At 40.8% G+C, this 14,337-nt stretch overlaps 1 protein-coding gene across 5 annotated transcripts in view; it reads right to left on the bottom strand.

Moving 5' to 3' along the window:
• Positions 1-6,678: 6,678 nt before the first annotated feature.
• The window catches only part of PHACTR2 (phosphatase and actin regulator 2), a 225,636-nt gene continuing 217,977 nt past the window's right edge, over positions 6,679-14,337 (bottom strand). For all 5 annotated transcript variants that reach the window (XM_075126787.1, XM_048844344.2, XM_048844347.2 and 2 more), the window contains one exon: positions 6,679-13,878. In XM_075126787.1, the coding sequence (XP_074982888.1) occupies positions 13,863-13,878 (16 nt within the window). In that variant the 3' untranslated portion in view covers positions 6,679-13,862. The remainder of the gene's footprint in view (positions 13,879-14,337) is intronic.

Below are 14,337 nucleotides of genomic sequence, written 5' to 3'. Positions count from 1 at the left end.
AAAGAGGAGACTAAGCGGGAATATGATAGAGGTATATAAAATCATGAGTGGTGTGGAGAAAGTGAATAAGGAAATGTTATTTACTTGTTCCCATGATATAAGAACTATGGGCCACCAAATGAAATTAATGGGCAGCAGGTTTAAAACAAATAAAAGGAAATTCTTTACTCAGCTCACAGTCAACCTGTGGAACTCCTTGCCTGAGAAGGTTGTGAAGGCTAGGACTATAACAGGGTTTAAGAGAGAACTGGATAAATTCATGAAGGTTAAGTCCATTAATGGCTATTAGCAAGGATGGGTAAGGAATGGTGTCCCTAGCCTCTGTCTGTCAGAAGGTGGAGGTGGATGGCAGGAGAGAAATCACTTGATCATGACCTGTTAGGTTCACTCCCTCTGGGGCACCTGGCATTGGCCACTGTCGGTAGACAGGATACTGGGTTGGATGGACCTTTGGTCAGACCCATTATGGCTGTTCTTATGATATCCCCTCCCGCTTGGCCCTGCCCCCTGGTTGCCTGCACACTACCCCCATTGCTACACACCCCTGAGGCCACCTCCCCATTGCTACACTGGTTGCTACACACGGTCCTGAAACAGCTTAAGTAAATGGGGAAGTTCGCAGTCTCCGGCCCCAACCCATTGATAGGGTAGGGATGCAAATAGTTCAGGGGCCAAGGACCTCAGCCAGGGTAGGGCACCCCACAGTCAAAGGCTTTAACCCTTAGGCCGGGTAGCTGCGAGTGGTTCAGGGGGCCCAGGCCCTCAGCCAAGGCGGGGACCCCAGCAAGCAGTCTAGGGCGCTAGCAGGGGGTTGAGCACCCATGGAGCGCAGGCCTCCTGACCTAAGGACAGGGACTACTGCCACCCCAGGGGTGGGATGGCAGGGGGAACATGGGTCTGCCCAAGTCCACTGTGTCCTGGCCCAGAGCCCAAACAGCAGCAGAGTGATCTGTTCACTCTGTGAACAGATCACTCTGTCAGTGGGGAATCTCTGGCAGCACCACAGCCAGATGGTAGTGTGGTTCCCCTAGGCTGCTTCCTATACTCCCCCTTAGGTATACCTGTGTCCAAGGGTCGTCCTCCAAGTCTCCTGGGTGCACTGCGAGCAGCAGTCCTAGTAACTCCTCAGTGTCAGGTAGTCCTGGGCGGTCTCATCAGGACAGCTGATGTCTTCCGTGGGTTCCAGCTCCAGCAGCAGCTAGAAGCGTCTGCCTCTCTCGGCGGCTTCTGTTCAACTGAGCTGCAGGGCCTGCCTCTTGTACTTCCCATTCCTGTCCCGTGCTTCCAGCGTGGCGGCCTAGGCCTTCTTGGTTCCGCCCACCAGGGGGCATCTGGCTCTCCCTCGCAGTCAGTCTCTGAAGGACACCACTCCCCTTTGACACCTTTAACACGTCTCCAGGGCTGGTAGGTTCCCTTCCCCCAGCCGCAACAAGGCATCCGTGTTGGCATGCTTCTTACTGGCTCGACGTTATACAGTAAAGGTGAATGGCTGCAAGGCCAGATACCATCGCTGTAATTGGGCATTGGTGTCCTTCATTTGTTGGAGCCATCTCGGGGCAGTGGGGAGGGCGTGGTCAGTTACCACTACAAAGGGGGTCCCAAGGAGGTAATATCAGAGGGCCCCTGCTGCCCATTTGACAGCTAGGGCATCTTTTTGATCACCGAATAGTTTCGTTCTCATGGGTATAGCTTCCGGCTAATAAAGAGGGCTGAGTGTTCCTCCCCAACTATGTCCTGGGAGAGGATAGCTCCCAGTCCCACTGCCAAGGCATCGGTTTGGACAATGAAACTGCATCTAAAGTTTGGGTATATAACATGGTTCTTGGCACAGGTGGTCCTTCAATGCCCGGAATGCTTTCTCACAGTCAGGACCACCTGGATGGCTGCAGTTGGTCTTTGGCAAGCAGATTATTTAAGGGGGCAGCAATTGTGGCAAAGTCAGGTACAAAGCGCCAGTAATATCCCACCAACGCCAGGAACTGTTTTTAGTGGTTGGGGTTAGGTGGTCTTGGAGAGCCTGCACCTTCCCAAGTAGGGGGGATAACATACCTCGCCCCAAGGTGCAACCGAGGTAGGTTGTCTCTTTCCACTTGATCCAGCACATCTTGGGGGTTGCGGTGAGACCTGATCCCTTTAGGGGCCTCAGGATAGCTGCCACCTGATTCAAGTGGTCCTTCCAGCTGCAGCAGGGGGTTGAACACCCAGCAAATAGTCTAGGGCGCTGGCAGAGGGTTGAGCACCCATGGAGCGCAGGCCTCCTGACCTAAGAAAGTGGAGTACTGCCTCCCCCAGCCGACGGTAGTCTGGTTCCCCTGGGCTGCTTCCTATTCTCCCCCTCAGGTGTACCTGTGCCCAAGGATTGTCCTCCATCTCCCCTGGGTACACTGCAAGTGGCAGTCCTGGTACCTTGGCGGTCTCTTCAGGACAGCCAAAGTCTTCCATGGGTTCCAGCTCCAGCAGCAAGCTGGAAGCATCTGCCTCCCTCAGTAGCTCCTGCTCAACTGAGCTGCTGGGCCCACCTCTTATACTTCCTGTTCCAGACCTGCCCTTCTGCTTCTAGCGTGGCGGCCTAGGCCTTCCGGGTTCCGCCCATCAGGGAGCATCTGGCTCTCCCTTGCTGTCAGTCTCTGAGGGACCCCTTTGCTGCAATCACCCTAAGCACAGTTCTTTCCCAGCATAGTTACCATACCATCCCATGTTCAGGACTGAGTTTAAAGGCTCAATCCAACTCCTAACTATGTTACCTTTATTACTGGTATTCCTGACCCATTTTGGATAATGAGTTATCTCCTGCCCTACTGATAATAATGTCTCTGTATATGATTTATGTGTGCACACACAGCATGCCCCTAAGGAAAGTGGAAGAATTTTTTACCTTTCATGTGTCTAGAGAGAATAAAAGAATGTTAGTTGTTGCAAACAAAGAGATGACCATTCTTAATTTTGAATAAATGTTTACATATCTGCTACTTTATATATGCACCTGGGAATTATTAATACCGGTTGAATTATCTTTCGGGTGTATTTCAGTATTTTTCAGTAGGTGTCACCAGAACTTCATAAGCTTACACATATTCTCTCTTTTTACTCTGTTGATACTTTCTGAAGTCTGGAAGCATTACCATGATTTAGTATGCTATGTGCTCTCTTCACTGGGAGATATTCAGCTTTATGGAAATGGATTAACTAATTTGATTTGATACTGTGTTTTGTCTGGTAATGATTTTATAATAGCTCCTGTATTACTGTTATTTATTGGGAGGTGACTATAGTTGATGCTATACAGATCACAGAGGAGCCACAGGACCTGCTCTGAAGGAGCTCACAAACTAGGGACCTGATTTTGCAAGTCCTTTGGCAAGAATTCAATAGGACTACTTGTGTGAATAATGACTATTGCTAAAATAAGGATTTTCAGGCTCACACACTACAGGAGAAAGTGCAACCCACCTCACTGTTTCTGCTTCTCAGCCTTATTACTGCAATATGGCCAACCCTAAATGTTCAAAATAATGATTTAACCCCCAAAATCACGGTTTAGGGGGTAGGGTTTTGCCTTGGAAGTTAGGAGAACTGGGTTCTAATCCCTGCTTAGCTTGTAACTTTCAGTCATATTTGCATCTTGGGCACTTCACATCTCTGTGTTGCCTCCATTTCCTCTTCCACGCTTTGTTTGGTCTTATAGTGTAAAATCTTTGGGGCAGGAACTATCTCTTACTATGTGTTTGTGTAGCGCCTAGCACAATGGGAGCCAAATCTTGGATGGAGCCTCTGGGTGAAACTGTAATCCAAATAATAAATTAGGAGATTTGTTTTGAAATAATGAAATAGAAATAATACTTAAATTACACTGGTGTTTGGACTGCCTTTTAATTGTTAAACTTTAGGGGGAATTCAGCTGCCTCCACCAGTGTGTGGTCATATGAGATTCAAAATTCAATTTTACATGTACACAAAATGCACATACAAAAATGCAGGCCACCCTCCTGCCTGCTAGGCCACGGGCTCTACTTACACTCACTTAATCCCTGGGATGAGGAAGGCATCATTCTTTTCTTCTCCAGTCCCTTCTCCCAGTCCCAGCAGTCACCCTTCCCTCATCTGCTCGCTATATCCACCCCTTTATATTTTCCTTTCCCTTCTTTTCAGTTTCCTAATGCTCACATTCGACATCTCTGCCTCTCCATCCCAAGCCTGCCCATCGGTCACTCTCCCACACCACACATTCCCCTGTCCCCTCAGGCCCCTGTCCAATCTGTGACCCAGAGGGCATGCTGGCCTTATTCAGCATGGTGGCCATGGTGAATAAGGGTAAAACCTTGCAAGAGAAGCCTCACAGTTTTTGAAATGGTAAAAGGCTTTAAAAAACCCAAACCCCTCCTCCCTGCCAAAGTCTGTTCAATCACAAGACTCCCAATAATGTTGTCAGAGTTGGCAACTCTGATTTAGGTGCCAACATCTAAAGCAAATTTCCTGGTATAACAAACAGAAAGGAACCTAGAGCTGGAGTTGCTGGAATGGAGTGTGCTGTTCACACCTGGGGAGTTTTTTGCAACTTCCATATGAACCTTTCAATTCTCAATGTCCCAAAGAGTTGGGCTTCAGCAAAGCAGCCTGAACTCATGGAGACCTTGTCCTTCCCTAACAGGCTCCTTCTCCTCCTTACTAGTAGTTGTCTTTTGGGGAGGAGGAGGGGGGAAGGGGTGGCTAGTGACGTGCCCTCTCCCTAGCCCCAACATTTTCAGGGCGGAACAGTAGGCCCATCTCTCACAAGGTGTCGCCGGATAGCATATCCTGCATGCTCTGTAGCAGCTGGGCCTCTTCTGTTTCTCTCTTGCAAATTGGGGAGGTTTAGGATACCCCACTGCCACCTTTGTGTGATCCCTGCCCATATTCCACTGTCTCCGAGTGTTCCCCATCCCCATTAAATCAACTCTCTCCACATTCACTGTCTTCCCGCTGTGTTTCTTCTGCACCCAGATTAACTGTCTTCCCTTAATAAACCCTACCATTCATAACTGCCCTGCAACTCAATCTCTAGCTAGCCAGTCAGGACCATCCCTCCGAATAGTGTCTTTCTACTGTATGTACAATAACCCTACCCAGCCACAACCTTTTGAAGCTTGAGCATTGATACTTATATTCAAATCACCTTAAGTTTCCCCAGGATTTGCACACAACCCCCTTCATTTCCTTTGCTGCTCCTAGAGCTGGGGCTCTTCAGAATTGTCCCAAGAAAATATTACAAGTGTTAGCAAATATGGCCTTGCTGCCTGTATTCTCTCTGCATACCGTAGAAGTGCTACTCCTTTTGGAGCGTGCTACCAGCGTGCTATTGCTACTGCTGGCTCTCTTTGGAGCCTCCCTTCATGATGGGCATTAGGGTGTGTGTGCGGAGGGGTGTTTCACAAAGTAGAAGAGGAAGCAGTGTACTGCAAGTTACTACAGTTGTTACATTTGGCCTCACTGATGAATATCTAGACTTGCCAGGATCACTGTGCCCCCTGTCCCCCCCATCCTTTTTCCTTCACCAGTTGTAGTCTGAATGCAGCACAGAGGTTTCAAGAAAGAAGGAGCATGGCATTACGCTCTTCCTGGCCTTCTTCCAAACACCATTTGTGGGTGCAAGTTCCCTTCTGCTTAACAGTGCAGAAGGTTCAATATTAAAAGCATCTAGCTCCGGAGGGTTTCCTGACTGTAGCAGTGGCTCGTAAAATAACATTTTGGGGTAGTTCATATGCATAATTTTCTATTTTTTAACTTGATAGATTACTTTAAAAACCTAAACTTCAAATACATACATAATTAATTGGAGGGGGAAGTAGACATTTCCTCCATTGTATGTATTACTCCTTATGGGTAAAAAAAATATGTACTATTAGTATAATAAAACCTCAAGTATACTGGCCCATTTTCTGATTTCAGTTAAATTCAGAGAAACTCTTAACTTTATTATAGTTTACTTCAGTGCAAAAAAGATGAGAATAAGGTTGCTAAGTATACATTTCTCATATACATCATCAAGAAACAGCCTGTTCTGAGACAAATCCATTTAAGGAAATTGTTTTGCTAAGTAATTGTTTTGCTAACTCTTGCAATAATACTAATGCCATGCTCATAAGCATAGAGTTGTTCTTTCTCTTGCAGTCATCTAATGAATGCTGCTGCTTCTGAAATGTCAAAAGAGTGGCAGGCATGCAGTGGTCTTCCGTGAGCTCTTATGCAGTTCAGATAAACATTGCCAAGTTAAATACCGGGGGCTTAATTCTGCTCTGACATTGATGTAAATCAAGAGTTACTTGACTAAAGTCAGTGGAGGGAGTCAAACGGATATAAAACTAGTGAAACTGAGAGTAGAATATTGCCCCTCAATTCAGTTGAATATAATCATACTATCTAAATATTAACTCATCAGAGTGACTGAGCACAGCTTTTAATGGGCAGAACTATCTACAGAAGAGCTGTCAAATCAAAGATGTGTGAGGAGCTTCCAAAAATTAAAATGGAGACCAGAAAGATAATTTCACTTAGTATGTGTGGGAAAATGAACCCCCTCATCTGCAGTAAAGTCACTTTTAAGACAACCATCAGAGGTAAACTTCCTACAAAGTAAGGCCTATCAGAAACCAGATCCATTACATTTGCATATGTAGTTACTACAAATTCAAGAAGAAAATGTTTGTGTTTCCTAACAGTTTTATTGAGGTAATTTTTTCATTTTATATATATTTATATATATAAGAGCTAAACAGTTTTCTAAGGCACTTGAAACTGTGCACAGCAAAGTATCCTACAATATTGTACAACTAGGCAGAACACTGTTAAATAACAGCATAAACACAAAGGAAAGATGGGTACTGTATAAAAAAAGGTAATACATACTCTTTTCTGATGACAGTAGTGGAAAATATATACTGCAGAACAGATCAAGAACCAAGAAGAAACTGTGCTATTAATTAATGTGTAGTTCCAGTTATTTACATTTGCAGATATCAATACACCTGTGTAATATGGAGTATTGGATTAGTCACTGGAAATGATAAAGTCATTCATTTGGTCTGAGATTTTCATCAAAGTTGCCATAGTCAGTCACTAACCAAAGCTGTTACGATACAAAGGGAGGCATACATGTCTTTACTTTACAATCACAATGATATAAAGTACTCTGTATAAGTTTAAGACTTGATTGTTTGATTCTCCATTGCTTTGCACTTTGTATGGTCTCTTATAGCTGTGCAAAATGAGTGTAAAATGCCACAGTTCTGAACTGGTGACATTTTACACCTACTTGGCATAGATACCAATGACTACACAACTCGCAAGGAAGGGGAAAATCAATCCTGGAATGTTGTTTGCTTCTTCCTTTAGAGTTTTAAGTATTGAACTTTGGTGAAATTCAGGCAGGATACTTTGAGCGCAACTGAGCATGTTTTGTTTGTGTTTTTAATCCAACTAATAATAATAATAAAGTGAAGTGTCAGCACTGTCCTAGTGTCTGTTGATATAGATAACAACCTTGATTGTATATATAATACAATACATATAATGACAACCTCAATTATAGTCTGCAAGTGAAATCCTGATCGCAATGAAATCAATGACAAAACCTTCAGTGGAGCCAAGATTTGACTATGGGCCCTAATCTGTTTCAAGAAGCAGATGGCAAAACTCCCATTGACTTCAATGAAAGCCCGATCAGCCCCTGTAGGAACTCTATCACTAGCTCTAGTTGGATGTTGCACATAGTAGGTTTTATTCCTGTCTATTGTTTTAATGCTTGGCTAACCCGGCAAACCCCTTGCAAGGGAGGCATTCCTTTGAAGTGTCCCAGTGGACTTCAATGGAAAGAGTCACATGAGCAAAAATTTGCAGTATCAAGCCCTAACTGTGGTGCACTTCAGTTCTGCATCAGAGAATACTTTATCTTGAAAGTCCAGTGTACTAGGTCTGCAACACAATGACATATTGATACTGCCAGGCTATGCTAATAGCCAGAGCAATTGGTCAGTAAAGAAAAAAATTGGCAAGTGGCACAAAACTGTTGGTTCTTCAATGTACAGCAATGTCCATGCCTATCCATCAACTTGCCTAGATTTAACATTTTGCTGCAAATAGAATTCTTTTTCTCTTTAAGAAAAATAAAAATTCATAACCTCTATTTTAATGGAAATATTAAATTAGCTTTTGCTATATCAAAAAAACCGGTACACCTGGCTGTCCATCAAAACAATGCATTTAAGTCACAGATGTTGTTGTGTGGCTCAAAATCATACCAATTAAAATAACTGTCCAAAACACGTTTCTTTAATTCAAAAATTTACACAAATTTACAAATCAAAATACCACCACACAGAATAGCAAAAGGAAGAAGATATGTTCAGCATCATTTTACTCTATTATAACAATACTTAACCATGGTTAAATTTGACATAGTATTGCAAGATGGTGAATCAAGAAATAATGATAGAGTAAAGACAGGCATAGAATATCATTAATCCCTTTGTTCCTACCCAATACAGTATTTAGCTTCTAGATGGAAAAACAAAAAAACAAACACACAAAGAAACCTACTGGTATAAAAACAACTTTCTTGCATTGCTACAAGTAGCTCACATGAGCTATATTTTCATTAAAGTTCTGGAACAAGATATAGAGATTGACATAATAAAACATGACCTCATTCATTAAAATTAATAAATAGAAACCTGCCATAATATTATATTGAAGTTTGTTTTTTCTACTGCATCTCTCCCTCTTGATCTATATCTATATTTTCATAAGATTTTTCAGATGCCTATTTCTAAGCAGACAATTTAAGCTATTCAAGGGGATTTATTTTCCTTCCTTTTTATTTTATTCTTCAAAATATTTTCACTAGCAACCTAAAAACATCTTTCACAACTGGTTTCCTAAATACCATTCTTGTCCTCCAAAAGCTAGTTTTTAAGTCCCAGCAGTGAGTATTGCACTGTGCATTGTACAATAAAAATACCAATATCAACAACAGTAGAGCTAAATCTGGTGGCTCCTAAAGGCAGGAGGCAAATTTGTTTTTCACCCTGAGAACATCTTAATTTTGATTTACAGCAGCTGCAAAGGTTTAACTCCTTGAGATACAAATAAAAAGGGTGTTAAAGCATTAAATGATGCAGTTGTTTTGCGCCAGGACAATCACTGTGCTGATGGATACAGCATAAACCTTTAACTCATGATACTATCTGATAAAAGTACTAAAGTGGAAATTAAGGACAAAAGGCCAGATTGTGATACAGCAGCATAAAGCTCTATATCTATACTACACAGAGACAATCATGTCAGGGCATCTGATTACAACACATTTGGTCACCAACATGATTACAAACATGGGACGGGCTCTAGTGTCTACCAAAGTGAAGGGAATTCTTTCCATTGACTTCAATGGATGCTGGATTGGTACTCTGGTTTTCCCATATACTGTAATATAGACTTAGCTGTAAATACGTTTTTATTCATGCTAAATCCTTGATTAGACCAGGTTTGTAATTAGGTTGAGGGACAACTATGTTGTAAGCAGGTTCCTTAACATGGATGTAGCATAAATGTTGACAAGACTTGTCTATGAAGCAATTCTATTGAAGATGGAATACTGATGAAAGTGAGTTCAGAAAGGGCATCTACCTTAGGATTTTTTTAAGTTTGGGTCACAGCTTTCATTTGATTTTAAAGAAAAAAATATTCTTTAGAGTTGATCTGAAAAGATTTGTAGCTGCCAATGAGCGAGTTCAGTATTTCTTTTGTAATAATTGACGTAAGCTTCACTAAAGCAGGGCAGGGCATGGCCTTAAGTTTTTGCACTGCTTTAGGAGTTCATAGTGTCAACTATAGGAGAGCACACATGGAACTTTGAACTTTGGTGTTTCTAGGTAAGTGCCTGATCCTTCAAACACTTACCTCCCCTGTAAACCCACTGTATGTCTTATTACGGCAAGTAAGCTCATTGATTTCATGGCAGTAATCTCTGTCCCTGGTAGTGCTGCAGGATTGGCCCTAACAGACTTAGACCTACAATCTCTGTCCAAAATTATTTTTAGCTTCTAGGTATCTTGTCTTAAAACAAGTTTAATTTTTAAGTCTACATGTATTTCTTATTAATTATTTAGGATTTTATACCATTTTTATAAGTTTCTCAGTTCACCCATAAGGAGATACAAATGTCATCTAAGAGGCCGGAGTGACTCCTTCAGACATTTCACTCTGCTTTGTACATAAGCGTTTAGGATTTTATTAAGGACCCAATCCTGTGTACCCTCAAGTACAATACAGTGGGTTGTCTGGGTGCAAGACAAATGCAAGACTGAGACCTGAGTCTATTATATATCCAATAATTTTGAAATGGTTACTCCAGTCTACTGAGTGTGTCTGTATATATATTTATGTCCACTTGGATTGCTGAACACAATACAGGTACCTAAGCCATGGTCAAGTGTCCTAAAATAGATTTGTATTAATTGTCTATCTGGACAGAAGTTCAAACTAACATTGATCACATTACCCATTTCAGCTAATTGGATTGTGTTTGGCACCGGGGTGGGAACTTTTTCACCTTTTTTCCCTCTCATTTTCTGCTGTAGGGACTGCCATGTTGACCCTCCCCAACCAGTTTCTCCCCCCTAGGCCTCATGTTACAGTACTTGTGATTATTTCCTGCTGAGTTGCATGCTGCCAGCCCCTCTGGGGCTTAGATACGCACCATATTCCTTTCCACGACAGCGATTTGAAAAAGACTCTGAGGCAACCTGTACAAAGGACCAAGAGACATATCTGAAATCTGAAGCTGTGCAGCTCAGCAAGAAAAAGCAAACTTGCCTCATCAAACACTACAATGTATCACAATCTCATTAACTTGTCTATCGCTTGGTCAATACTTTACAGCTTTTGTCCTCCAAACCCGTTGCTATTTACAATATATAAAATATATGTACAGGGTTAAACGTGTATGTATATCATACATAAACATGTTGTAAGTTCTAATTAAGCAAAGCACTTAAGTGTGTGCATAAGTCCTACTGAGGTCAACTTCCTTTATCCCATTTTAAGCATGTGGATAAGTACTTTGTTGAATTAGGGCCATAGTTTGTACCTTATTTTAACAGTGAAGGCCACAGTAGCTCCTAGTAGTCAAATATATAAAATGGCATATGTTCTCAATGGCAAAGCCCACCACTGATTTCACTGAGAGTACAAGGGGGCCCTAAATTCCCAGTCCTGCTGGCTTTAACTTACATGGGTAGTCATTACTCACACAGTGATATCAATGGGACTACTATCCTGCATAGCATTTGCAGAGTCAGGCCACACATTTGTGAAAATTCTTACAGGACATATGTCATAGCCACTTTTCTAAATTTAATCCCTCGGTAATTTTTTTTTAAACTATCAAAGTGATTAGGTCGTATTAAGGACCTGTCAGTTGTCCCATTTAATTTTTTTGAAACAAAAACCTCAAATTATATTGTTCAATGTCAAAATAGTAAACTTCTACGCTATTTTGCACTCCACACTTTCTTCAAAATTTGGCAACAAACAAACAAAAAAAAATAGTCTCTGGAGAAGTATTGTTTTGCCAAGCTTTAATCCAGGGTACAGTTTTATGGCTGGGTTTTAAACCCTGAAAATAAGGGATTATAATAGGAATGCTGTCACAAGTACAACTAATGGCTTGCACATATCTGTATGATTTAGTGTGGTATGCATTTTCATTGCTTCCTTGATGTAAAAATGCTGCTTCCATAGTTACAAAATGATGGCATTGCAGAAGCTGAATTGTTTCCTACTAATTCTATTTTTAATACACCTAATTGATTCCAGTAAGAGGCAGAATGATGCTGATTATTTTTATTTGCTACAAGCTTGTAGTTGGATGTTTTACTAATTATTGATATTTTTGAGTTCATACTCTGCATTTTGTAGGATTTTTACCAAAATTAAAGTGTTCTTAAAAGGTTCTATCAACCTATTTCCTTAAAATGTTTAAATCAATCTATTTAAAAATAAACAGAAAGCCAGCTCATGGCAAGCACTCTGCTATTACTTGATTGCCCTTTACAAAAATAATACATCCCACTTAGGCAAACCTGTTCTTGTTGTAAATATCAGTAAAGAGTGAGATCTAATTTTAGCCACTAAATTGCATTCCGCCTTTAGGCTGACATCTAAAATGACAATCTTTAATTTTATAAATTAAAAACACTCCTCAAGAACCTATTGCAGAATCTGAGGTAAAAATCACTCTGCACAGACCTTTTATTGCCTGAAAAAATACTTAGCTTTCATAATTAAAAACTAAACAGGGCACATAATTACAATTTATTTTTGTCTTTTATGTACACATATAAAAAAGGATAAATAGTATATATACTGTAATACTGCATTACATGTATGTTTATGTGTACTCTAGGCCCAGAAAAATCATTGTGTACATAAACCAAAGGATAAATAAGTGCCAATATAAGACAGAGAATTTTTTAGTGTAAACAATGCCAAAGGCTTGTAATAGGCCTTAGGGCTGACATAACAAAAACATATATTGCCTTTCACGCTCCATACCATTTGATTTTAATAGTATTGTATTCACAAATGCAATTTCAGAAGTTATGAGTTAATAAGCATTCTTCACATACAACAAAAACAGGCTGTGGACACTAAGGATTTTCTGTAGCTTTTACAAGGCCCTTGATGAAGATGTATTGATCCACATGTTAATTCTTTCTAGAAGCAATCCAAGGGATCCATCTAATGTTACTCTTAAAGTCACATTGTTAACCACTTTCCAAACCTACTTATATGCAAATTCATGGCCAATTTCAGTTCTAATTTTGGAGTCAAATTAGAATGTCATGATTGTCAATACTGTCTGCCATAGTTCACAGAGATATTGGTGCCACTACTTTGACAACAACGTGAGTGACAGGCAAAAGAAGAGTGTTTCAAAACATGAATCCTTTCATTGCACTCACAGTTTCTCGTTATTTGTCCTTTGAAACCTACTTGTGTAATTCTGATGCATCATCATGGAGAATCCAAGGTGTAATTGTATTAAAAAATCACCAACCATATTTAGCTGTGCTATATGAATACTCAATGTATTTTCTTTAAGCATGCTTTTCAGAATTTTAAAAAATATATCTGAATTATAACAAGAATATTTTCTGGCAAGTAGGTTCACTGGTACCACAAAAATTACTGTACTTCACTAAAGTACTGATGAAATGAGGACTTGGTGGCTTACTGTCTTGCTAGGACAGGCTGAGGTCTCTAGAAAACACACACACAGTTGCTCAAACTCCCAGATTTACAAATTTTTTCCTCCCGCCATCCAAATATATAATTAAACCAGTTTCACAAAGAACTTACTATCAGTTTGTTCTTTTTTCTGTTAACTTACAGGTGAAGTCTCTTTCCCTGCCCACCTCTCTCTGTGTTCCCACTGTACCCACAATTACACTCAGTCACCATGATGTGAAGTCTGATGAGTTCCTGGCCACAGGCTGTCAAACGATTGTCTTCAGCTCTTCCTGTCTTCTCAAGCTTTGATGAAAAAATATCAACATCTCTGTGTGAGCTAGCCACAGAACCATAATCTCTCTTACCATCAAGACATTGCTTAGTTAAAATGGAATGCTACTCCCACTTTCCCTAGGTTCTGGTCCCAGTCAAATCTCTTGTTCTCTAATCAAGATGAGGGCCACGTTCGCCATTATCCTCAGAGTAAGCTGTAACACGCACTCACGCTTGTTCAAGTGCCAGTGCAATCTCAGGTCTTCATGATGCAATGATTTTCCCAAAGGAAACTGGGGTGTGAAGTATGGGATACAGTCAAACAATTATGGACGATGAAACCTGAAACATTAAAATCAAATAAAAAGTTATAAGTGTTATTGTTTCATCAGATGATGGCATTGAGCCTGGTTCTGATTTCACACCTATTTATTTCCATTGACTTAACAGAGCTGTTCCTGATTTTCACTGATGTAAATGAGATCCAAACTAGATCAATTGTGTCTCATGTTTGAAACAACTGATTGGGAATCAGAAAAGCTTAGCATCTCTGAAAAACAGGTCATTACTTTTAAGTCTGCTTCCTTATCTGTAAAAGGGGGATAACAATACTTAAACATCTTTGCATGTTGCTTTGAGATCTTAGGATGAAAGATACTTTGCACTTGCACAATATTATCTTCTTATTAGTTCAGTCAGTTATGCCAGATAAAGCATTAGAAGAGCACCAGGACCTGGTAATATAACCTATCATCAAGGATATGAATTTCTGTTTAAATAGTTTCAAAATGTATACACACG

The sequence above is a fragment of the Caretta caretta genome, chromosome 3 (genome assembly GCF_965140235.1).
Source record: "Caretta caretta isolate rCarCar2 chromosome 3, rCarCar1.hap1, whole genome shotgun sequence".
In the NCBI taxonomy this organism is placed as follows: domain Eukaryota; kingdom Metazoa; phylum Chordata; order Testudines; family Cheloniidae; genus Caretta; species Caretta caretta.
Note: the sequence above shows the minus strand (reverse complement) of the source record. Positions and strands in the feature narration are given on the sequence as shown.